This window comes from Brassica napus, chromosome C3 (assembly GCF_020379485.1).
Source record: "Brassica napus cultivar Da-Ae chromosome C3, Da-Ae, whole genome shotgun sequence".
NCBI lineage: Eukaryota > Viridiplantae > Streptophyta > Magnoliopsida > Brassicales > Brassicaceae > Brassica > Brassica napus.
The window spans coordinates 23,276,031-23,299,771 of NC_063446.1; the positions used below are offsets into that span (position 1 = coordinate 23,276,031).

General features: G+C 35.6%; 2 protein-coding genes across 2 annotated transcripts; both read right to left on the minus strand.

Annotated features, from left to right (window-relative positions):
- Positions 1 to 8,230: 8,230 nt before the first annotated feature.
- LOC111206419 lies at positions 8,231 to 12,847 on the minus strand. Its single transcript, XM_048750075.1, has 5 exons — positions 11,318 to 12,847; positions 11,145 to 11,229; positions 10,662 to 11,050; positions 9,798 to 10,576; positions 8,231 to 9,693 (listed from the first exon to the last, which is right to left on the minus strand). The coding sequence occupies exons 3-5, from the start codon at positions 10,719 to 10,721 to the stop codon at positions 9,333 to 9,335; spliced, it is 1,200 nt and encodes a 399-aa protein (XP_048606032.1). The 5' UTR covers positions 10,722 to 11,050; positions 11,145 to 11,229; positions 11,318 to 12,847; the 3' UTR covers positions 8,231 to 9,332.
- Positions 12,848 to 16,756: 3,909 nt separating this feature from the next.
- On the minus strand, positions 16,757 to 18,162 carry LOC106450334 (protein EXORDIUM-like 6). Its single transcript, XM_013891981.3, has 2 exons — positions 17,541 to 18,162; positions 16,757 to 17,426 (listed from the first exon to the last, which is right to left on the minus strand). The coding sequence occupies exons 1-2, from the start codon at positions 18,070 to 18,072 to the stop codon at positions 16,975 to 16,977; spliced, it is 984 nt and encodes a 327-aa protein (XP_013747435.1). The 5' UTR covers positions 18,073 to 18,162; the 3' UTR covers positions 16,757 to 16,974.
- Between the last annotated feature and the right edge of the window lie 5,579 nt (positions 18,163 to 23,741).

The following is a 23,741-nucleotide window of genomic DNA, read 5'->3' on the forward strand; positions in this document are numbered from 1 at the left end:
AGTCGTCGGAATTCCGTCGGAATATACCGACGGAATGTGTCCATCGGAAAATACTGACGGACATATTCCGTCGGAATTTCAATTTGCCCGGGAGAACCAAACCGCTTGAAAATTTTCGCGAATCGGCATTTGGTATATTTTAATTATACCGATGGAATACCGACGAACCCGTGTCCGTCGGAATCCTCGGAAATAAAAACCCTCCTCTCTCCTTCTTCGTTATCTCCGCGGCCTCTCTCTCACAAAAAGAAAACACTCCGGCGATTTCTCCCCATCTCCGGCGATTCCGGCCTTTCTCCACCTCTCTTCACCGGCGAATCCTCTCCTCACCCTCATATCTCTTCCCCAAACCCCAAATCATGTAAGAATCATCCCAAACCTTCTTTTTTTCAATTGTTTAGGGTTTTGGAAGTTGATCTCGGATTTTAGGTTGTTTGATTGAAAATTTTAGGATTGAATGGATAGTTTAGGATATATAAGTTAGGATTGTTGTTTGGATTGTTGTTTTAGTTTTTTTTGGAACATTTTTTGATTTTTAAAAACGTTTTTTGATTTTTAAAAACGTTTTTTTTTTTATTTTTAAAAACGTTTTTCAAGTTTCCAGTAATGAAATATATATAATAAAACGTTTTTACAATTTTTTAAAAATATTTTACAACATTTTTCTATATTTATAAATTTTTTATAATTTTGTATACATATATATATATATATGTAAATCATGTATAATAAAAATTTTAAAAATTTTTATAATTTTTTATAAGTTTTCACTAATAAACTATGTATAATAAAACGTTTTTTTTAAAAAAATATAAATATTTAACAACATTTTTCTTCATTTATAAATTTTAACAACATTTTTCTATATTTATAAATTTTTTATAATTTTGTATACATATATATATATATATATATAAAAGGTTTAATAGTTTTTTTTTAAAACGTTTATAAAACCCTTTGTAAATATATAAATGAAAACATTAAAAATAGAAATGATTTGAAAATATGTTTGATGGGTTAATTTTTTTTTTTAGGGACGAGGACGAAGCCCGCCCCGCAGCCCGTCTTCGACGTAGTTCGGTGAGCAGTTCCCGTGCATCGGGATCGTCTCATGACTCGGTTCCCACATATATTCCCGCTCCAGCTCCCTCAGCCCCTCACGCTGCCCCTCACGCTGCTGCTCAACAGGATCCGGGGGTCATGCCGGTTCATCTATTGGTTCAACAACCAGGTCGAGAGCATCTCCCGTCTCTCCAACCCAACCCACGACGAGGCCATAGCACTTGGTTAGTATTTTTTTTATTTGTACCGTTATATTTTTTCCTTTAATTAACTTGCTAACTTGTATTTTTTTTAAAGGTTCACCAAGTCGAAAAATGGCATTAGCCGGAGCATCAACCAGATGATGTACTCCATGCTCCGTTTTGGATATCCAAAGTGGAGTGTGATCCCTTCCGACGAACGAGAGTTGTGGTTTCGTCAGTTCGCGGTATAGTAACTCTTCATTTTTTTAAAGTTTGAACATTTTTTTAAATATATTTACTTATTAAATTGTGTTTGTTTTGTAGCAAGAGTTCAACTGGCACTCCGATCTTACGGAAACAGTCCGTAAGAAATTCAACGAAAAGGCCATGGACTCTTACACAAAGCAGATAAACTCGTGGAAGACAGTTTTGCAGAAGAACAAGAAGCCACGGTTCATCAACGGGTCGGTGTGGGAGCAGTTGATAGCTCATTGGGAGAAGGAAGAAACTGCAGAGACGTCTTCTAGGAATTCCAGGAACCGGAAGAGCGATCGTGGCGGGAAAGGTATGTATGTGCACAACCTCAGCGCTTGCTCTATGTCTACTAAGGAGGATGAACTTGTAAGTTTTTTATTATTATTTATCTTTATATTTTTTAAATAAATATTTTATATATTTCTTGGCTAATAATGGCGGTTTTTTTAGATCGAAGCAAATGACGGTAATCCCGTTGATCGTCTACAACTCATTAAGGTGGCTCACACTAACAAGACGACAGGTCAAATTCAGGACCCCGTGATCAAAGGTGTAGTTGATTTGGTGGAAGCTGAAATAGTTTCCCAATCTCAGCCTCTCTCTGATGACGGCGACTCTACGGGAGCTTCAACCAACCTGTCTCTATTGCAAATAAATGAGATGGTTGAAAATGTAATTTTTTTATTAATATATATTTTTTTATAATGTCGATTACTTACTTGTCCCTATTTACTTACTTTAAATATTTTTGTAGGCGGTTCCTAAAAGGAAAGGAGGCCGTTTAGTTGGGTTGGCCCGTCGTGCTTCTTCGTATCCGGCATCTTCTTCACAAGCTCCGTATGCCGATCCCATGATTCTCGAGGAGCTACATGACAAAGATGAACGGATTGGGGCATTGGAGGAGCAGAACACCACTATCCTTTCGGAGAATGCCACTATCCGTTCGGAGAATGCCACTATCCTTGCTGAGTTGGCATCCCAGAAGAAGTTCAACACCGAGATTATGCAGAAGCTAGATCGTTTGATGTCTTCGAGTTCATCTTAGTTTATTTCGGCTTTTTAAAACTTTCGGAATGTTTTTTTTTTATTTGGGTTTGTATGAATTTTAAACTTTATGAATGTTTTTTTCCTATTTCGGTTTTTATGAATTTAAATTTTATAATATTATTAGTTTTAAATTTCTGATTTTTTAAATTTATTAATATCAAAAAATATATAAAAATGCAAAATTAATTTGAAAAAAAAATGAGTATATACCGACGGACAGTGGTCGTCGGAATATACCGACGGACATATATCCGTCGGAATTTACCGACGAACCTCGTTCGTCAGAATTTACCGACGAACAACGGCCGTCGGTATATTCCAACGACCGCTGTCCGTCGGTAAATTCCGACGAACGAGGTTCGTCGGAATGCACCGAGGAACGTTCTCCGTCGGTACGTAGTTTTTCCGATGAACTCTGGTCTCGTGTATCCGCATCGTAATATCGTCGGAAGTTCGTCAGAATGACGTTTCTTGGTATTCGTCAGAAAGTCGTCGGAAGTTCTGACGAAATTCCGACGAATTTTTTTTTTCCGACGAAACGATACCGACGGACGGGTTCGTCGGAAATTCGTCGGAATCGGTCTATTCCGACGAATTTCCGACGATTTCGGCCATCAGAATCCCCCTGTTTTCTTGTAGTGTTTATTTAAATTAATTTTAATTTTATCTTTCATGTATTATTTTGAACAAAAATGCTATTTAATATTAATTAACAATATCTTTATATTTTTGTCAACTATTTTTATATACTTTTTACATACACATACATGTGCACCTTGATGTGAGCACCTTGTAACTAAGTATTCACCACAACTGAAGTATCTTATTTTTTTGAAAGTTAAAATATTTTTCCTTAATGTTTTTTCACTACCGACCAAATTGTAGTGTAATGATTTGTTTTGATAAATTTATTTTATTTTTCTTAAACTATTATCCGTTTAAAAACTATAATATGAAACTATTGGTTCGATATGACGACTATCTAAAATTCATAACTTGGAAATAAATAAATAATATTAATCTTTGGTTTTTTTTCCGGAAAAAATAAAAAAATCAAACATTTTAAGTTTTAACCGAATAAATTAAAACGAATATTAATTTAAAATAATAATTATATTTTAGAAGATTAAAACCAAAAACTTAAAACTTTAAACCGAACTAATATCCAAATTAAACATATTTAATGTCTTTTTATTAAAAATAACGAAACTAATAATCACATCCCACGCAAGGCGCGAGTTATTGCCTGGTATATATGTATTCCGTATACACGTACAGAAAAAGATACAATGCCTTCAATGAATGGAGTGTGGAATATGTTGCTGCTGAGCGGAGCAGAGTTGCTATATCCATCGTTAATAGTGTCACAAGTGGCCAGAGCTACCAATCGTATCTGGCGATGGGTGGTCCTCAGTGGCTTGACCTTACTATCCGAGAAGAGGCATCCTATGATGTCGTTTAGTCACATGGATGTGGCCTTGTGGATTGTCTGCTATCACTGCAGTTCACTTCTGCCTCTTCAGTTTGTTTCGAGTTGTTATATGGCACCTACGGGTGTTTTTCCTTCTTTAAATTTCTAAGTTTTTGTCCTCTGCTCCTCTAATCCTCTGTTACTGAGGTGTGTGTGCTTTTAAGAGGTTTTTTTGTTAAACTTTTCTATTTTGAATACAATCAGAATTAAAAAAAAAATAAAAAAATAGACACAATACAGAGTTCCATTCTTTCTCTCCCATTTTTCCTAATATTTCTTCATTTTCATATTAGGGTTTCTGAAAACCAGACCGGGGTTTTGAACCGGATGTTTTTTCCTTACCAGGCTGTGATCAGAACTATTTAGCCTTTTGCAATGAAAAACTCTGCACAAAAATATCTCCAAAGTCAAAACATCATCCATTGTATTAGCGAATTTAGTTATTGCTTACTCGTCACAAAAATATCTCCAAAGTCAAAACCTCATCCACAAAAATATCTCCAAAGTCAAAACATCATCCATTGTGGGTTCAATTGGTCATATTTTTTTAATTAGTGACAAGAAAAAAAACAAAAACGGACAACCACTGGAACAAAACTTAGGTTTACCTCTAAAGTGAACCTTTAAATTCATATTTTTTCTTATTACCAATCAAAATGTCACATAAATTAATAATAAAATATATATATATTTTTTTTTTAAATCTAAAAAAAATAATAATAATAATGACGTTCATTTTAGTGACGCTAATGCCACTAACTAAACCCTAAACCTTAAATTCTAAATCCTAAACCTTAAATCTAAACCCTACCTTTCCTCTTATTACCAATCAAAATACCACATAGATTAATAATAAAATATATTATTTTTTACAAAAAATCTAAAATAATTGAAAAAAATAATGACGCTCATTTTAATGACGCTAACGCCACTAACTAAACCCTAAACCTTAAATTCTAAACCCTAAACCTTAAATCTAAACCCTAAACCCTAAATTCTAAACCCTAAACCTTAAATCTAAACCCTAAACCAAAACTCTATATCTTAAACCCAAATCCTAAACCCTAAACCCAAATCGTAAACTCTAAACTCAAACCCTAAATCCTAAACCCAAACCTAGACTCTAAACTCAAACCTTAAACCCTAAAGAAACTACATTAACATTAACCCAAACCTTTCGGATATAGGATTTGGGTTCAGAGTTTACGATTTGAGTTTAGGGTCTAGGGATTAGGTTTGGGTATATGGTTTGAGTTTAGAGTCTACGATTTGGGTTTAGGATATAGGGTTTGCGTTTACGGTTTGGATTTAGGGTTTAGGATTTGGGTTTAGGATATAGGGCTTGGGTTTAGGGTTTAGGATTTGGGTTTAGGGTTTAGAATTTGGGTTTAGAATTTAGTGTTTAGGGTTCAAATTTAAAGTTTAGGGTTTAGTTAGTAGCGTTAGCATCATTAAAATTGGCGTTATTTTTTTGTTTCAATTATTTCAGATTTTTTTAAATAAAATTAATATATTTTTTTATTAATCTAGGTGATATTTTGATTGGTAATAAAAGGAGATGTGAATTTAAAGGTTCACCCTAAGAGTGAACCTAAATCTTGTTCCAACCACTATCATGTTATTGCTATATTCAAAATAACAGCTTAGATATCCTTTAAGAACTTTTGTCCATAACGTTAATTAGACATCAAAAAAATTACTTACATTCATATATTTGTTATAAAAGTAATGGAAAAGTCTATCTTTATTCATAACATAGAAGTTCCTTATATAGGAGATTACACCGTCATAGATAAATGGAAAGATTACAAATCATAATCTCTAGGTTATGAGCAACCACAATCTGGTTCATAACACTCCCCCTTCGATGCCATAACCATTTAGAGCTTGTAATGTGCTTTAATATTGTCTCATTAAAACCTTACCAGGAAAACCCAATTGGGACAAAACTATGGTGAAGAAAAAAGAGTACAACACACATTACTCCCCCTGATTTGGACATTACTGAAGGTCCCTTAGACCTCTCCAATTTTCTGCAATCCGTGGGTGATGAAGATCTTGGACAGAATATGCTTCGTCCTCGAACATGATAGTTGGTTCTTCTTTACCATCGGCCATGCCACAATCTGATCGAACATATTGAGTCATCGACCTCAAATACACACACGAAATCTTGGATGATGTTGCTGTGATATGCGTGTACCACCATGTGTAAAACATAACCTGTCTGAAAACAAATCAACAAAACCAAATAAACCCTCTTTGGGCTGGTTAGTATAAAATAAACCAAAATCAAAGGTTTCTTCATCGTCTTTCTTATGGACCAATCAGATCAGTGTCTAAAACAAGACTTCTGCATCGGCCATCTCAGGACTAAATGGACTTCTTTATCGTCCACCTTTGGACTGAATGGATCAGTGTCCAAAACAAGTGATTTCACGCCAATGTACTAGATAATGGGTGAGACTGGTCCAAATTAAATCTCTTGAGTACCTTTTTTGTATATACTATTTGATGCACAAGGATTTTATTGTTAATGTACTCAAGCTGTAATCCCAAACAAAACTTTGTTTTCCAAGATCTTTCATCTCAAACTCTTTCTTGAGATATTCAACTGTTTGAGAAATTGTATCCAGAGGTTCCTAGGATATTCAGATCATATACTTTGATGATTATCAATATTGTTCTCGAGAACTTACTGTACTTTCAGCTCAATACCCTCTAGTACTTTCATTATCTAGTAGACCATATAATATGCAGTCACTACATCAACTTGCTGCAAGTTTAATTTTCTCTCTTATATAGCCAGACTTATGAGAAATCTAAAAGTAGTTGCATCCACCACATGAGAGTATGTCTCCTCATAATCTATTACCGGTCTTTGTGAGAATCCTTGTGCAACATCAGCTTTATATCAAACGATTTATATTCCTCACAAGACCCATTTATAACCACTGGTTTTAACATCATATGGTGTCTTAATCATATGGCCAAATACGTCTTTCTTCCTTAAACTATTTAACCCCACGTTTCCATTCAATCCAATCTGTTCTACGAGTGTGCACTCTTATATTGACGTGGGTTCATGATCCTCGCTTATATTCATAAATTCAAGTGCTACCTTGTATGCAAATAAATCATCTTATGTCGACATTCCTTATTGGTTTCATTATGTTCCAGACATGATATAATCGATTGAGATTCATTATTATCAGGACCTTTAATACTTTGCAGCTTGGCGTCCCAAGCTACATTGTTTGGTACCTGTACCTTAGAGCCGGACGGCCTTATCTCCATGTCTGGGATGGTTTCCTTAGTAACCTCGGATTTGGATTTTGATTATCATTCTCTGCACCTTTCTTTTGTTTTCGAGGATTCTTATCTTTTGGAACCTATTTGGTCTACCATGTTTCATACGTTGTCTAGACTATGTAGCAACTTGATTGTGTCTCTTCTTGGACATCAAATTCGTTGGTGCTTTACTAGCTGGTTTATATATGACTTAGTCATTCTTTTTCGGGTCAGCAAATGTGTCTGGCATTTGATTAGCTAGTTTTGTAAATGTATAATCTTTGGACGTCTATTTCACATTCTTTAGTCCGAGGATCTTGCCAAGACATTAATGGTTGATTTCATTCGATTTCTTTTACCATTTTTTACCAGCTTTATTATTTTTTTCTCCTTCTGGTCTTAAAATGATCCGTGTACCTGGCCTCAAATATAATCATCTATAGTTGGCTCAAAGTACTTTATTATTGTGGGAGAATCATATACAACATATATCCCCATCCTCCTTTTGAGGTCTCATCTTAGTTCTCTGTGGTGGAGCAATTAGTACATAGACAACACATCCAAATGTCTTATGATGGGGTATGTCTGGCTCTTGACCCGTTAATAATTGTGATAGGGGATATCTATGCTCACTAAATGACCTGATGCGTATTAACTTAGGTGAATGTAAATTTCGTGTGGTCCAAACTGTGAATGAGAGTTTTGACCTCATAAGTTATGGTCTATCAATACTTTTAATTTGTCTCCTTTAAAATTTATGAGTTACTTAACACATTTATTGTATATTTAATACGGGATTTTTTTTTGCAAGTAGTTAATTTTTCGAGTACTTCCAGCGCAAGCTTAGTTATTTATCACGCAAAATATATCAGAGATGTTTATTGCCACAGTTGGCATAATAAATCCGTAAATAACTATTTAATGATCAGATAATACTGCAAATTCGAATTTTATGGTATAATAAAAATATTCTCCAGCGTAATATTTTCTAGAGGACTTTCTAAACCTAAATTTATGATATAACTATAAATACAGAGACCAACTAACGGCATAACTCACACTTTTTGCAGCCTATATTTTTATAGATTTAGATATTGTAAATGAGATAGAAAAGTTTTCAAAATGAGATATATGTTTTTGTTTTCTTGCCGACAAATGAGTTGCAGATATAATTGGGACACTAATTGTTTTTATTGGTTAGGGCTAATATTTTGTTCTTCAGATCAAGAGCCCATCAACTCTTCTGACCATTACATGTGTCACCAGGTCCATATCGTTTACTAGCCATGAGTTTGCACGAAAATATAATAATCTACATCTTAAAAACATACAATTTGCTAATGAATGAATGTTACAAAAAAGTGCTTATGATTGAACACACATATTATATACGTTTTTTGAAGACATGGTTTTGATTTATTTGAATAGAAAGTAATATAACATTGATAAGAACAACAAAGGAACCATGCACATAGGTCAGACCAATCCACATAGCTCAAACAATGCATAAATTATACATGTTGTTAATGTATTCCAAAAATGTTTACAAAATTAAATTAGTTACCCAATACTCTCACTCCGCGCAAGGCGCAAGTCTCTATCTAGTTCCTAGTTATTCCTAAAATTTTATTCTTATAGGTTCCTTTCTTATTTGTTCCTACTGTCCCGTGATAGTTACTAGTTAGACATTAGAATTGGATTCTTTTAAATACCTACTTTTAGAACCTACAATTAGATACTAATATTTATATATACATACACACATATATGTATTTTAAGAATTCCATAAAAAATCCCATTGGGATGCTCAGTGTAACAAAAGACCGAGAATGTATAACACAAAATCATATAGTTCAATAGGAAACACAACTAAAAGCCCATGCACGTCCATGCATGCAAATTAACTAGTAGTGCACTACTGCTTAATTAGGAGAACAAGACGGATGAGCAATAAGTCACCAAAAGAGCATTGGAAATGATAACCAGATTTAAAAAAAAAATAGATTTGGTGATTATTAAAAAAATCATACAAGGGTCGGATCAAGCCAATAAGGAGGGCCAGTGAGATTGTCGAGTTTGGCGAGCTCGGTGAAAGTCTGAGTAGCGAGATCGAAGATGTAAATGCGACCAGTGTCGCCGAATTCGACGAAGTATATGGAGTTCGGTTTGAGTCCAGGGTAATTGGTGGCATTGACGCAAAAGAGTTCGTTCTGACCGTAGAAAATGCAGAGATCTCCTATGTCTTCCGTGTACGACTGGCAACCATTGTCGGAATCTACCTTGAGTACCATGAACCGCTTGGTACTATTCACGACATGGTCCTCCTCCTTCTCGTACTGTTCCCAGTACGGTATGGGGTTCCCATCATGCTTTACCTGGATAAACCTGCGGTGTGAGTAAAGTCACAGTTCAAGATTTTGTAATTAAAAAAAAAAAGCTTTAATAATTTTTTGTGTGAAAGAGAATAGAAAAAAAGGAACTTTGTTTACCAAATAACGACTAGCAAGTCGCCAGAGGGAGTCTGAACCATTTGGTTGTAGGGCACACACCATCTGAAAAGCTCGTACTCGGTGTTTGAGATGTCAGGGAGACAAAAAGAAGAAGCTAGTGGTGGGTAATAAGTCAGTTGATGGAACTGGGGAGATGGGTGGCGGACATGGACTATAGGCATGTTGTGAGTGAGATAAAAGGTTGAATCTTTGTCGGAGAAAAAGACACGGGACTTTTGGAATTCGAGAGGGAGAGAATGCTGCAAGTGAGTCCATTTCGATCCATTGCCAAGATTGCAGAAAGAGATGGAGTCGTCCCACTTGAGGGCAAACGTGACGGAGGAGTCTGAGTCTTGTGATCCGTCAGGACAAGAGGAGAGAGATGCGCCGTAACCGCTCGGGGGACAACAAGGGTTAAAAGGACGATGAGAGTCAGAGGGAATAGGGTCAAAGGGAGGAAGCGAGATAACTCTTTGCGATGACTTTGGCACCGTTGGATTGAACATATTTGTAACATGTACGGTCATATCTTCTGTGTTCATACTAGCTACCCAGCCTCGTGACGAACCGATGTAATTGCTAGACTTTCTACACATCTTCTCAGGAATTATCTGATTACGAACCTTCACCGTCTCCTTTTTCATTGGGTCGAAGTAGTTTAAGTTTACCACTTTGCCGTCGACACCATCATCTCCCACAACCTCCATAGGAAGCAATAGGTACGGTGGTGATGACGTCACACCCTCCAAGGAGGATAAACTGCGAACCACAGTTTGCATCTGTCATCACCACACGACACGCACCAAAACTTGTTATTATTGAGAAACACGAAAATAATGACCGAAATAGAGAAAAAAAGCTTACCGAGTTCGAACTCAGACCACGAACTGGTTTAGCCAACCCTACTTGCAAGAATCTAAACATGTTTTGTGGTTTCTTGCAGCTGCAGATTTTTTGTTTTGGCTCTCTCTCTCTCTCTACGAAGAATCTTTATATATATCTTCCTTACTGTTGGAAAAGGAATAAAGATTTGGAGACTAATATTATGTGATTGTGTAAATATTATTATTTCCTTTCTTTCTTTTCTTACCATCTTGCACATAAATATGTATTCCATAGACACGTACAGACTAAGAAGGCTCGTTTCCCTTTCCTTTTCTGTAACGTGTGAAAGAAGTATGTATATAAAATTCAAACCTTTCATTGGTTTTCCATTCAAGAAGGCTCCCTTTCCCTTGGACACCGGTGAATAGCTGTTGTATCAAGGAAATGGTATAACAAGTATCGAACACAGAAACTTGAAGCAGAGTTTGTTACAAAGTAACCATGAGGAGGGTAGTCTTTTACCTAATAGGACTGAAGACAACGCCAACTACAGGGACCATCCCAATGGTCAGGCCAATGGAAAGTGGAAACACACACAAAAGGGAATCTGCATATAAACATCATTTGGTTTTGTTTATAAATGAAACAAACAGTTATTCAAATGAGATTTGAGCAGAAACATATATTTTATATACCCGTGAACGAAGTTTGTAGTTCCATCAACAGGATCAACAATCCAAGTTGGTTCATCTGCTAATTCTGTCACACCATTTCCAGCTGTTGTTGCTTCTCCTATGAACTAATCCATAAACAAAATACTAACAATCAATGCAGTCGAAGGAAGAAGCTACCAAAAGCAAATTCAGTATCTATAGAAAAATGCCCACCACTACTTGTTCAGAGGAAACCAATATTGAGAGCCTATGATAATTGTGTGAACAAGAAATCAAGAAAGGGATACTAATAAAAACCTGGCCTTCGTGTTCAACATGTTTGGTCTCGTAAAAGACTTTACGAATAACCTGCACAATGTAAAATTGTAAACCAAAAGGATCCAGCTTTAATATATGATCAGCCACGAGATCGATCGAACTCAAGGGAGAGAGAAAGATAAAGACTTCTCCCGCTTTCTGAGCTGCATTAATGGCGGCAGCCAAGAACTGATCTAGTGAAACTTCATCAAACAACGAACAACAAAAAATGAGAAAGAGGCAAATCAAAGAGATGAACTTAGCGGAGAATGGACGTGTCTTTACCATTGTCTGCCATTTTCGATGATTGGAGGAGGTTGCGAGGAGTCGAAAAGAATAACGGTTTGTGTTTCGGTGTGGTTCAGACAAGAAGCCAGAAGTCAACAACAGTTAGCGGTTTCTCTCCGGATCGTTTTTGTCTTTTCCGGGTCGAGCCGTTTCGAGTAGCATTTGGGCCTACTATTATCCACTGTATTAGCGAATTAATTATAGCTTACTCTTGATTACTTGAATCATTCAATGTTTGACTAGTGACAAGATTTTTGAGAAAAAAACAGAGAACCAATATGCTTAGATATACATATTTCAAGAACATTTGTCCATAATGTTGTACTAGTGAAGAAATTGTCGATAATAATATGCTCTGATAATAAATTAGACGTTCACAAAACTTACAATCATATTATCTGATAATATTATGCTCTGATAATAAATTAGTTGTTTGTATTATACTCCATCCGTTTCTAAATGTAAGTAGTTTTAGTTAAAAACATCAATTTTAAAAAATTTGTTAGTTTTTAAAAAGTATCATTTAATGTTTAAATTCAACCAACCATAAAAAAACATGTATTATTTTATTGGTTACACAGTATTCAAAAAATATCAAATTACATTGAATTGTCAAAACAACTTATATTTCGAAACAAATTTTTTTCTCTAAAACTACTTACAGAGAGTAGCCGATTTTTGGTTAATTAATTATGAAAGTCGCAAGGAACCTTTTTGTGATCAGACTCATTTACTCATTACATTAAAAGAAATTCAAACTCCATAGAGGAGGAATTGCAAGATAGAAAATAGACACCCAACCATTGTTGTCTTAGGGGATAAGTTATGCCAATCGTTGGGTGTTAATGAATTCTCACACTTTTGGGGATGAATTTAAATATGCTGAAAGCCTCGAGAACATCAATATCTACACAGTAAATATATTATAATAATTTATTAATGTTTTATTTTCAATTTTAAGTAACTTTACAATTTATATAAATTTTATTTTAAATAATGACATATTACTTTAATTACACATGTGATTTTTGATATCTAATATTTAGTCAGTTTGATAAGTATTTAAATATATTATATCACATAAATTTCTTTGAATTCAACTATAATGTCTTTTGTCTAAATAAATAAAATGTTGATTAATTTCTTATTTACATTTATATTAGTTGTTATCTTAATTAGTAAGATTATGTACAACTTTATATAAATATATATATTGAAAATTAAATAGAAAGAATAAATAAAAGTTGATTGATTCAAAAGTACATAAATGAATACAACAATAATATATTGAAATTTATTTAATATTATTAAACAAAAGAATTAGATTTTCTTGGGTATTTTTTTATGTGTATATTGGATTGTACAAATATAAAGAAAAATTAAATTAAAACCAAAGTAAATATTAAGCAAAAACACAGATTTTTTCAATATGGTAAAATATAATACTTTTAGTTTTTAAAAGTTTAAAAGTTATGCTAGTTAAATTTGTAGTTATTTGATAAAAATAGTTTTATAGAAAATAATTATTTTCTAATATATATTATCTTGCTTAAAATATTTGTTTTTAGATATTATTTAAACATATTTAAAATAAATACCAGTTTTCTTAAATCATGTTATATAAGTAAAATGTTTTTCAAAAATTTATAGATATTTTTTTTACATTTTTAGACTAATAAAAATGTATAGAAAATGTGGATAATTTTATTTATAAAAAATAATTACAAAAATGAGTAAATCATCTCAATAATAGTAATTATAGTCTTTTGTTGCTAATAATGCTTTGATAATAAATTACAAATATGAATATACATTTTAAAAAACTTTTTAATTAAGTTTTTGTGCCACTGAAAGACTATTTATTCATAGATTTTAATATTTATTATTTTTCAAAGTTCTAAAAATTGGTTTAGGGGGAGCCTAGGCGGCAACTCGGTCCTATCCGAAATGATTTTCTTAAAATCTGATTTATACTGATTTATAAAATTCAAATTGGTTTAAACTATCCTAAATCAATTAAAATCAGTTTAAGTTGGTTAAAATCGATTTAAATTTGTCTAAATATGTGAAATTAAAAAATATTATTATTATAATTCTACAAATTTGTCTAATTTTTTCTGTTTTGTATATCTAATTATCATAATTCTTCATAATAATTTTATAATTGAACTTAAAAACTAAAATATGTCATATAAATGTATACTATAAAAAAATCAATATTTGCTAACGTCTAGACCTCGCCTAGGCCCCGAATAATCCGCATAGTCGATAGTCCTCCATAAAATTCCTAGTAACCGCCTAGCGATTTTTAGAACATTGTTATTTTTTGTCAACTAAAACAACCATAAAACATACCTAAATTAATTATCAAAATTAATGTTAAAACATAAACGTAAAATAAGTAACTAATAAACATGACTAATTAATGCGGATGAATATTTACCATTAATTAATTAATAAACATGACAAAAACGTTTAACATTAGTTTTTTGCTAAAATTTTTTCTATTAAATTGCATGAGAAAGAAATGTTTTACAAAGCGTAGCTTAGTGGCAAATGCCTAATAAAGAACCGGACCCGCATTAGTTCTCCTTTTTAAACACTATAACTCCCCGCATTTTAAAATATGCGAATAAACGCATTCTCCCTTTTAAACACTATAACGCCCAGTTAATTCTAGGACTATGATTAACTTTTGACAAATAGAGGTGCCCATGCCTCTTGACTCATGAGCAAAATGAAACGGTTAAGGAAAAATGAGGCCACGTATTTTCCTTTTCGGTGTTAAGGGGCTATGTACGTTTAGAAAGTGACATTCAATATTGAATTGAACTAAAATGTACTGAGATATAAACCTTACACAAGTATAATATAACGTAAGACTTCACATGATCAAACACGATTGTACATTTTCGTCGCTGAAAACCAGAGAGGGATAGTTACGTTGGGCTGAATATTGAGGAGGGTAACAACTAACAACTAATTATTGTGTTTCCATTACTATCTTCGTTCTTCTTGTTATTGTTTTCCTTGTTTTTATTAGCTTTGCCTTTCTCTGTGTGTTTGACTTAGAAGCTCTACATGTCTCCCAAGCTTTTTCTTGATCTTCTCCACGAGTTCTGGAGGATTCATGGCTCCTCGTACCACCACCGTTGACTTTGATTGGTCTGGTTCCACCGTTTGAACACCTTTTAATTTGTCAAATAACATACATGTTTATAAGTCTAGTGATATTGCCTCAAACAGGACATTGTATAATAAATCGTTTGGACGGAACACAAATAGTTAAACTTGTTAATATTAATTTCTCTTGTATATATCTATTTTCTCTGTACATATATATATTGATTGCCTTTTATTTTCTCAATGCCTCTTTTGATTTCACTATGCATGTTCAACTTTAAGGTTGCAGTTTTGATCTGCGGAGTACTCTGAAATCAAACACACAAGCAAATGATTAAGGATGCTGGTTACTTTTTTCTTTGGTTGTGACTCCTTCTGATCTTGATTAGGGTTAGGTTTTGGGGAAATCAGTTCAACATTTTTACTGAATTTTTTTTTGCACTCTTCGTAATATCTTCATCGGATCATCAAATTTCCCGGACACAACGACTTTATTGTCTTCAATCTCTGCCTTAATTAACTTGCTCAACCTCCTCAAAACAATAAGATCAACACTTTCCCATTCTTGAGTGAGAAAGAAACGATAAAATCTTATTTTGATAGAAAAGTACTAACTATAAATCAAGATAGAAATATAATAATACATTGAAACTTGATACATTCTATGGATGGTTTGAGTTTTAGTTTGAAAGTACCATCATATCTCTCCAAACAACGGGAAACTTGTGAAGAGCACCCTTCACAATGCAGGTAAACCTTCAAAGCTATTTCTTTACATCGATTCTTCTTCTCAGACTTGTTGTCTGATTCTCCATTTTGCTTGTTTTTGGTACAAATAAAATATAAGCTTGCGTAATAGAGTTAGGCAAGAAAAATCACCTAAATGGCACATACCTTTCCCATATCAATGTTTACTTCTTTGTAAAACAAGCAGTGTTCTAAAATACGGTCTAAGCGCCTGCATATGTGGCGTTTAGGCGCTATACGGTAACCGACCGTATTGTTTCATGTTATACAATATTTTATACGGATTTATATAATTCGGGCGAATAATAGCGTTTAGTCGGACATTATGTTTAGGTGGACATTATGCGGTCTACGCAGACGCCTAGGCGGATTTTAAGCATTAATATTTAAAAAAAAATAAACTATTAATATTTTTATCATATTTTATTAATGTTATTATTTATATTACTTTTACTTATTTTATGTATTTATATGATTGTAGATATTAGTATAATTGTTACAAAATCATTTTAAATTTATCACCTTTATATATTTAAAATGACTTTAATTTTTACAATTTAAAACTATCTATATATGTTAAAATATATACTTATACATAAAATTGGATTTAAAATATATTTATGCTCAGTTTTTTCAAAAATAATGTATATATATTTATCTTATACTTATATTTCATGTAAAACTATATATCCGTATATACCCGTTTAGGCGCTATACATTTTATACGGCTAGGTAAAACTATACGGCCAGGCGCTATACAATTATCTAACCCGTAATGAACTCCTAGCGCATTTTAAAACACTGAAAACAATCAACGAAGAAGTTAAACAGTGAGACTCTAATGTATACAAGGTCAGCAGAAAAGTTTAACGATTAATTAGTCATTTTGTAACATCCACAAAATTATTTGTTCCTCTGTTTGCATGATCCTACTTATTTAGTCAATAATAGGATTTAATCAAGTATATAATGACCCATTAATTTAGTCCCATTAATTTAGTCATTATATATTGGCAATATCGTATTAATTATGAATAGCTACAAATATTAGAGCCAGGATTGCAGTTTTCTTTTTCTCGCAGAATTTAATTTACACGAGGATCTCCCATTGTGTATATATGTACTATTGAATATTTCCAGTAACAGATATGTATCCTTTATAAAACTCAAGCTTGCTAAAAGGATAATGAACACTGATTAGCATTTGATAATAATAAAAACGGTTACATCGGAGTATAGCAAGATTTTGTTTTAGGATCCCAAATAGAAGGAATCAAGAACTTCAAGTGGTTGATCCCGTGTGAATTGAAGGCTCCACCAGTAAGCGGGTCAACCCGGATTCTTCCTGTAAAACCTGGAAAAGCTCCGGACCCGAAAACCCTAAAGCACTTGGTTGCAGGGTCCACGATATATATAGAAGAGGTGTGGTTCCCGTCGGTGCTGTAGGGTGGCTCGGATTTGAACAATGATTCGGTTATAGCTGGATTAGTGGCGACGTCGGCTAAACCGGTGGCTAGCTGAATAATCAATGCATCGGCTCCTATTTCACCACTTGGTGGCTGATAGGTCATGCCATGTGGGCCTTTGTTGGCAATGTGGAAAGGCCAAGCGCACTCTCCAGGACATTGCACCTCCGGGTCGCTCACCATTACGTACGGTTGTTTCTTTTCTTGACCTAAATGGCATTTACTTTATCACGTCAAATTGTTTTTTATTTTTGTTTAAAAATAATAATATTTTCAAGGGTCAAACAAATTAATTCTCCAATATAATGGGGAGAAAATGAAACCTTTGATATTACTCTTGATGGTAAGACCGTATTCTTGGCAAGTTCCATTACAAAACCCTACGTGGTGAGCCCTAACTTGTGACGAAAGTAATACCACGGGCACCACTTTCGACATGTTTCCGACGGCTGTCTCAACCAATTTCTCACCATTATCTATTGTCAAATCCTTTCCAAACATCATCTTCTCATCTACATAACTCCTGACAACCTTCACCTTAATCCTCGGAGCTACGGTTTTGCTGCTACTCTTCTGTCGGTAAATCTCCTTGACCTCGTACCTCTCTTGATAACCCTCCACCACTTTCCACCACGCTGATACCTTGGGATCAAGACCTTCCTTGGCGTCAAAGTTAAGCGATTCTATAAAATCACGAACCCTCTCTTTTTGGACGGGGGTGAATTGTCCGTACCATAGTAAAGAGAGGTTTAAGGTTCCGTCTGGGATTTGAGAAGGTGACTCACGAGAAAAACAGAGAGGCGAGAAGAGGAGGAAGGTAATGACGAATAAGGAGGAAGAAGAAGAAGACGCCATTACCACCACGTTGAGAACTTTTTTTTTTCTTTTCTTGTGTCCTTGGATTGGGTTTTCTTAGGTTTTTACTTTTACAGGAAGCAAATAAATTTATTATTTAAGCTATTTTTTGACATCAAAAGGTGGTTTCTTGTTCTTCTGGATAATCGTCAATGATGCAAAAAGAGCTATTTTCAACGAAGGTGACTATTTTAAGATGGGTGGTGAAACTTCCAACACTCTATTAACACGTAATGATAATGACTGATGACCATATCTAACCGAACCAAACAAAACGCCAATAGAGTTCACAAGAATAGCAAAAATGAATGTCAAATATTTAAAAACATTTTACCTTGTGAAATTACATCAAAAAAAATATTTGAAAACATCACAAAAGGAAGTAGCTGCATGCTTTATGCATGGCCAACCCTGAGACATATGGCGAACGTATGACACAATTACTGAATAAAAGCTGGATCCATACATGCATGCTATATGTTTTGGATAGTTTGGGTCTGGATGATCTATATATAATATCAACCGTGAGCTCTGAGAGTGGAAGGTAAGCTGGGCTTCAAAATCTTCACCTGAAATTGGGCTTTAGTCATAGGCCCAACTTTGGTTTTGTCAGCTTGAGATGATCCTCAGTGTTTTGGTCTTTATAAACGCGACACTGTTTGGAACCTGAAGAAATGCCAGATCACTGAAGCCGACCCGTTTACCTATTCGGATCCGCTTAGATCTTGCCAGTCTGGATGTCGTAGGTTTCGAGTTTCGAACCAAGGGGAAGAAAAAAGGTTCTTCTTTCTTTGCCTTTTTCGATGCCACTTGGGGACTTCTTCTCGATTGAAGCGAAGCATCTTGGCTCATGTGCTTTTTGACACAGACAATCACGTGCCTCTTCCCAAAGGAGAAATGTTATGTACAAATAAAAAAGAGTAATCTGATAAAGTATGTAATAAAAACAACCATTCGATAGTAGACAATTATACTGTTAGTTCTCTCGTTTTTTTTTCTTTACTGTTAGTTCAATAGTTCATGTTAATTAGACCAGTAATACAATGTCGTATGGTCTTTAATATTTTTTCCTTTCTAAATTGTATTGAAAAAAAAAAATATATATATATATATATATATATATTTTATTTTAAGTATTGGCCTTCCACAATCCATAGCGGCAAGCAGTAGCATAGCGAAAGGCAGAAGAAAAAACGTTAAAATAATAGCGGCCGGATCCAATAATTCAACGCGAGTGAAGAGTGCCAAGTATTTTAGCTGTGTTAAAAATATGAGAGAAGTGTTGTTGTGAAAGTTGTGTCTTTCTCATTAGCTCTCACTATCAATATATAGTGGAGGTTCCAAGGGTTTACAACAAGGAGAGTATCTACACATTTATTACATATTGACCACAAATATCTAGACTTGGTCAAAGCTCATAAATGCTCCGGTTGAATGAGTCTTCATCTTGACTAGTCTTGGACGGATGAGACAAACCGGAGACGGGTGTAGACGGACCGGATAGTCTGGTCGGATGTAAACCTCCTTGATGGTTAATGGCAATCCACATATCCATATCATGGATTTATAACACTCCCCCTTGGATGCCATAACCATATCGGGCTTGTAATGTGCTAACGTTGCCTCATTAAAACCTCTCCCGGAAAACCCAAAACCCAATGTGGTAAAAAGGGAAACCAAGGACAGGAAAAAGAGTACAACACACATTACTCCCCCTGATTTGGACATCACTGAAGGTCCTTGAGTCTTCGCATGCCAATCTGCTGCGTGAGCTTCCTGAATGTGCTGGTGGGAAGTGACTTGGTGAAGAGGTCGGCTGAGTTCTCACTTGACCGGATTTGAGTGACGCTGACCTCCTTGGCTTTCTGCAACTCATGTGTGAAGAAGAACTTGGGTAGTATATGTTTGGTTCGGTCACCTTTGATATACCCATCTTTGAGTTGAGCAATGCAGGCTGCATTATCCTCATATATGATGGTCGGACCATTGTCCTCGACCATTCCACTATCTGATCGGATGTGTTGAGTCATAGACCTCAACCATACACACTCACGACTTGCCTCATGCATGGCTAAGATTTCTGAGTGATTTGATGATGTGGCTGCTATAGTTTGTTTCATGGAACGCCATGATATTGCAGTACCACCATGAGTGAACACATATCCGGTTTGGGACCGAGCATGGTGTGGATCAGATAAGTAGCCTGCATCAGCAAAGCCTACTAAACCATCTTTGGTTTCATTGGTATAAAATAGACCCAAATCCTTAGTTCCTTGAAGGTAACGTAGGATATGTTTAATTCCATTCCAGTGCCTTTGGGTCGGACATGAACTAAAACGGGCTAGGAGACTCACGGCAAAACATATATCTGGTCTAGTGTGGCTAGCCAAATACAGTAACGCTCCTATGGCACTGAGGTAAGGCACTTCTGGACCCAGGACATTCTCATTCTCGTCCTTAGGACGAAATGGGTCAGTGTCCACTCCAAGGGACCTCACGACCATTGGGCTGGTCAATGGGTGAGCCTGGTCCATGTTAAATCTCTTGAGTACTTTTTCTGTATATGCCTTTTGATGCACAAGGATTCCTCCTTTTATGTACTCAAGTTGTAACCCCAAACAGACTTTAGTTTTACCTAGGTCTTTCATTTCAAACTCTTTCTTGAGATATTCAACTGTTTGGGCGATTTCCCCAGGGGTTCCAATGATGTTCAAATCATCAACATACACTGCTATGATAACAAATCCTTTGTTTGCAAACTTCTTTATAAAGATACATGGACTGATAGGGTCGTTCTTATAGCCAACTTTGGCAAGGTATTCGCTTAAGCGATTATACCACATTCGACCACTTTGCTTAAGTCCATATAAGGATTTGTTCAGCCTTATGCAGTGTTCTTCTCGAGAACCTTTATTAGCTTTGAGCTCAACACCCTCTGGTAATCTCATATATATTTCGTTATCCAGTGGACCATAAAGGTATGCGGTTACAACATCCATTAACCGCATATCCAAATTTTCTTTGATGGCCAGACTTATTAAAAATCGAAATGTAGTTGCATCCACCACAGGGGAGTATGTCTCCTCATAATCGATGCCTGGTATTTGTGAGAATCCTTGTGCAACAAGCCGTGCTTTGTATCTTACAATTTCACCATGTTCATTTCTTTTCCTCACAAATACCCACTTATATCCCACTGGTTTAACATTATAAGGTGTCCGGATAATCGATCCAAAGACATTCCTTTTCTTAAAAGATTCTAACTCCACGTTTATGGCTTCTTTCCATTTGAGCCAATCTGATCTTTGAGTGCACTCTAGTATAGACGTGGGTTCATGATCCTCATCTAAGTCCATAACATCAAGGGCTACTTGGTATGCAAATATATCATTGATGTCGACATCATTCCGGTTCCATCTTGTCCCAGACATTAAATAATTAATTGAGATCTCATCATTAGCACCTTCAGTACCATGAGGCTCGGCGTCCCGAGTCTCATTGGTTGGTACCTTAGGCATGGCCATTTCGGCCTTGTCTGGACAATCTATGACCTCGGTTTCTTTTGCACCTTTCTTTAGTTTCCGAGGTCTTTTATCTTTGGAACCAATTGGTCTACCACGCTTAAGACGTGCTTTAGACTCTGTAGCCACTTGATTGTGTCCATCTTGGACATCAATACTTATTGGTGCATTACAAGCTGGTATATAGGACTTAGTCACTCTTTTCGGGTCAGCAAAGGAATCAGGCAATTGATTAGCTAGCTTTTGCATATGAATTATTTTCTGGACCTCTAAATCACATGATTGAGTCCGAGGATCTTGCCATGATAAGGATGTTTGATTCCATACAATTTCTTTTCCCAGCTTGTTATTTTCTCCCCCTAATGTTGGGTACTCTGATTCATCAAAATGACAATCAGCATATCTGGCCTTAAATAAATCTCCAGTAGTAGGCTCAAGATATTTAATAATGGTTGGAGAATCAAAACCAACATATATTCCCATCCTCCTTTGAGGTCCCATTTTTGTTCTCTGTGGTGGTGCAATAGGGATGTACACAGAACATCCAAATATTTTGATATGGGATACGTCTGGCTCATGACCCGAGAGTAATTGGGATGGAGAATATTTATGTTCACTGGATGGCCTTATGCGTATTAATTCAGCAGCATGTAATACCGCATGTCCCCAAGCTGATACTGGTAGCTTCGACCTCATGAGTAATGGTCGAGCAATCAACTGGATTCTTTTAATGAAGGATTCGGCCAATCCATTCTGTGTATGTACATGTGCCACGGAGTGTTCCACACTTACCCCCATGGACATACAGTAATCATTAAAAGCTTGGGAACTGAATTCACTTGCATTGTCAAGACGTATAGTCTTTAGTGGAAAATCTGGAAAATGGGCTCGCAGTCTTATGATCTGTGCCAATAGTCTTGCCAATGCTAAGTTTCTAGATGATAATAGACAAACATGCGACCATCTGGTCGATGCGTCAATGAGGACCATAAAATATCGAAATGTCCCACAAGGTGGGTGTATTGGTCCACATATATCACCATGTATTCTTTCCAGAAAGTTTAATGTTTCCTTACTCACCTTTCCAGGTGATGGCCTTATTATTAATTTTCCTTGTGAGCATGGAATACATGTAATGCTCATAGGGATAGTTATCCTATCTTTCAAGGAATGGCCAGTTGAGCTCGAGATTATTTTGCGCATCATGGATCTGCCAGGATGGCCAAGCCTTTCATGCCATTGTTTAAAGGCTTCTCTGAACTCATTAGGAATTGAAGTGTTAGCCTCACTCGATTTTATATTGGCACAATAGAGGCCTATTGATATAGCAGGGATAGTCTCTAGGACTTTCTTATGGCCTTGGGCATTTTCATAAATCAAGAGGAATTCTTTCTTTCCCTCGCCCCTAGTTTCAACATGTAGATCATTCATGCGAATGTCTTTGAAACTTAACAGATTTCTCTTTGATTTTAGGAGAATATAATGCATTAGAATGCAAAGTCATAGAACATAGGAAAAAGACATAAAGCCAAATCAAGAATGCAAAGACAAAAGCAATATGATATCGAAATCTTCATATTCAGCCACTTGTAAGGAGGTCTGAAGTCTCAAAATCCTCATGACCATCTCTGCCATGGGCTTGATCATCCTCATGGTCCAGATCATTCTCATTATCATAATGGACGAAATTTGCCTCAGAGTTCTTGCCCTTTATGCTCTCCTGGTAGAGCTTAACAAGGTGTTGGGGAGTTTTGCATTTATTAGCCCAATGATTGGTCATCCCACAACGATGGCAAGCAGATTTGGTCGAGCTCGAGCCATGGGTTTTGAAGTCGGACTTATACCCACGGTTAGCTTGATGACCTCGGCTGTAGCCTCGGCCTCGGCTGCGACCAAGATGGTCTCGTGGTTGAAATCCACGGCCACGTGGTTGAAATCCACGGTTACGACCTTGCCATCTACCACGGCCTCTCATGCGACCATGGTATGACTCTCTTGGAGTCTCATCCTTTGGCTCTACGGCCGCATGTGCCTCAGGCAATGCTTTAGCACCAGGAGGCCTTAGCTCACTGTTCATCATGAGCAACTCATTGTTTTGCTCAGCTAGCAACAAACAAGAGATTAAGGCAGCATAAGTGGAGAAACCCT

Coding starts and splice junctions, on each gene's coding strand:
- LOC111206419 (XM_048750075.1), bottom strand. CDS start 10,721: ATGTTTAGATTCTTGCAAGTAGGGTTGGCTAAACCAGTTCGTGGTCTG. Junction 10,577..10,661: donor GTGGTCTGAGTTCGAACTCG/GTAAGCTTTTTT, acceptor TGGTGATGACAG/ATGCAAACTGTGGTTCGCAG. Junction 9,694..9,797: donor GACTTGCTAGTCGTTATTTG/GTAAACAAAGTT, acceptor CTCACACCGCAG/GTTTATCCAGGTAAAGCATG.
- LOC106450334 (XM_013891981.3), bottom strand. CDS start 18,072: ATGGCGTCTTCTTCTTCTTCCTCCTTATTCGTCATTACCTTCCTCCTC. Junction 17,427..17,540: donor CATCAAGAGTAATATCAAAG/GTTTCATTTTCT, acceptor AATGCCATTTAG/GTCAAGAAAAGAAACAACCG.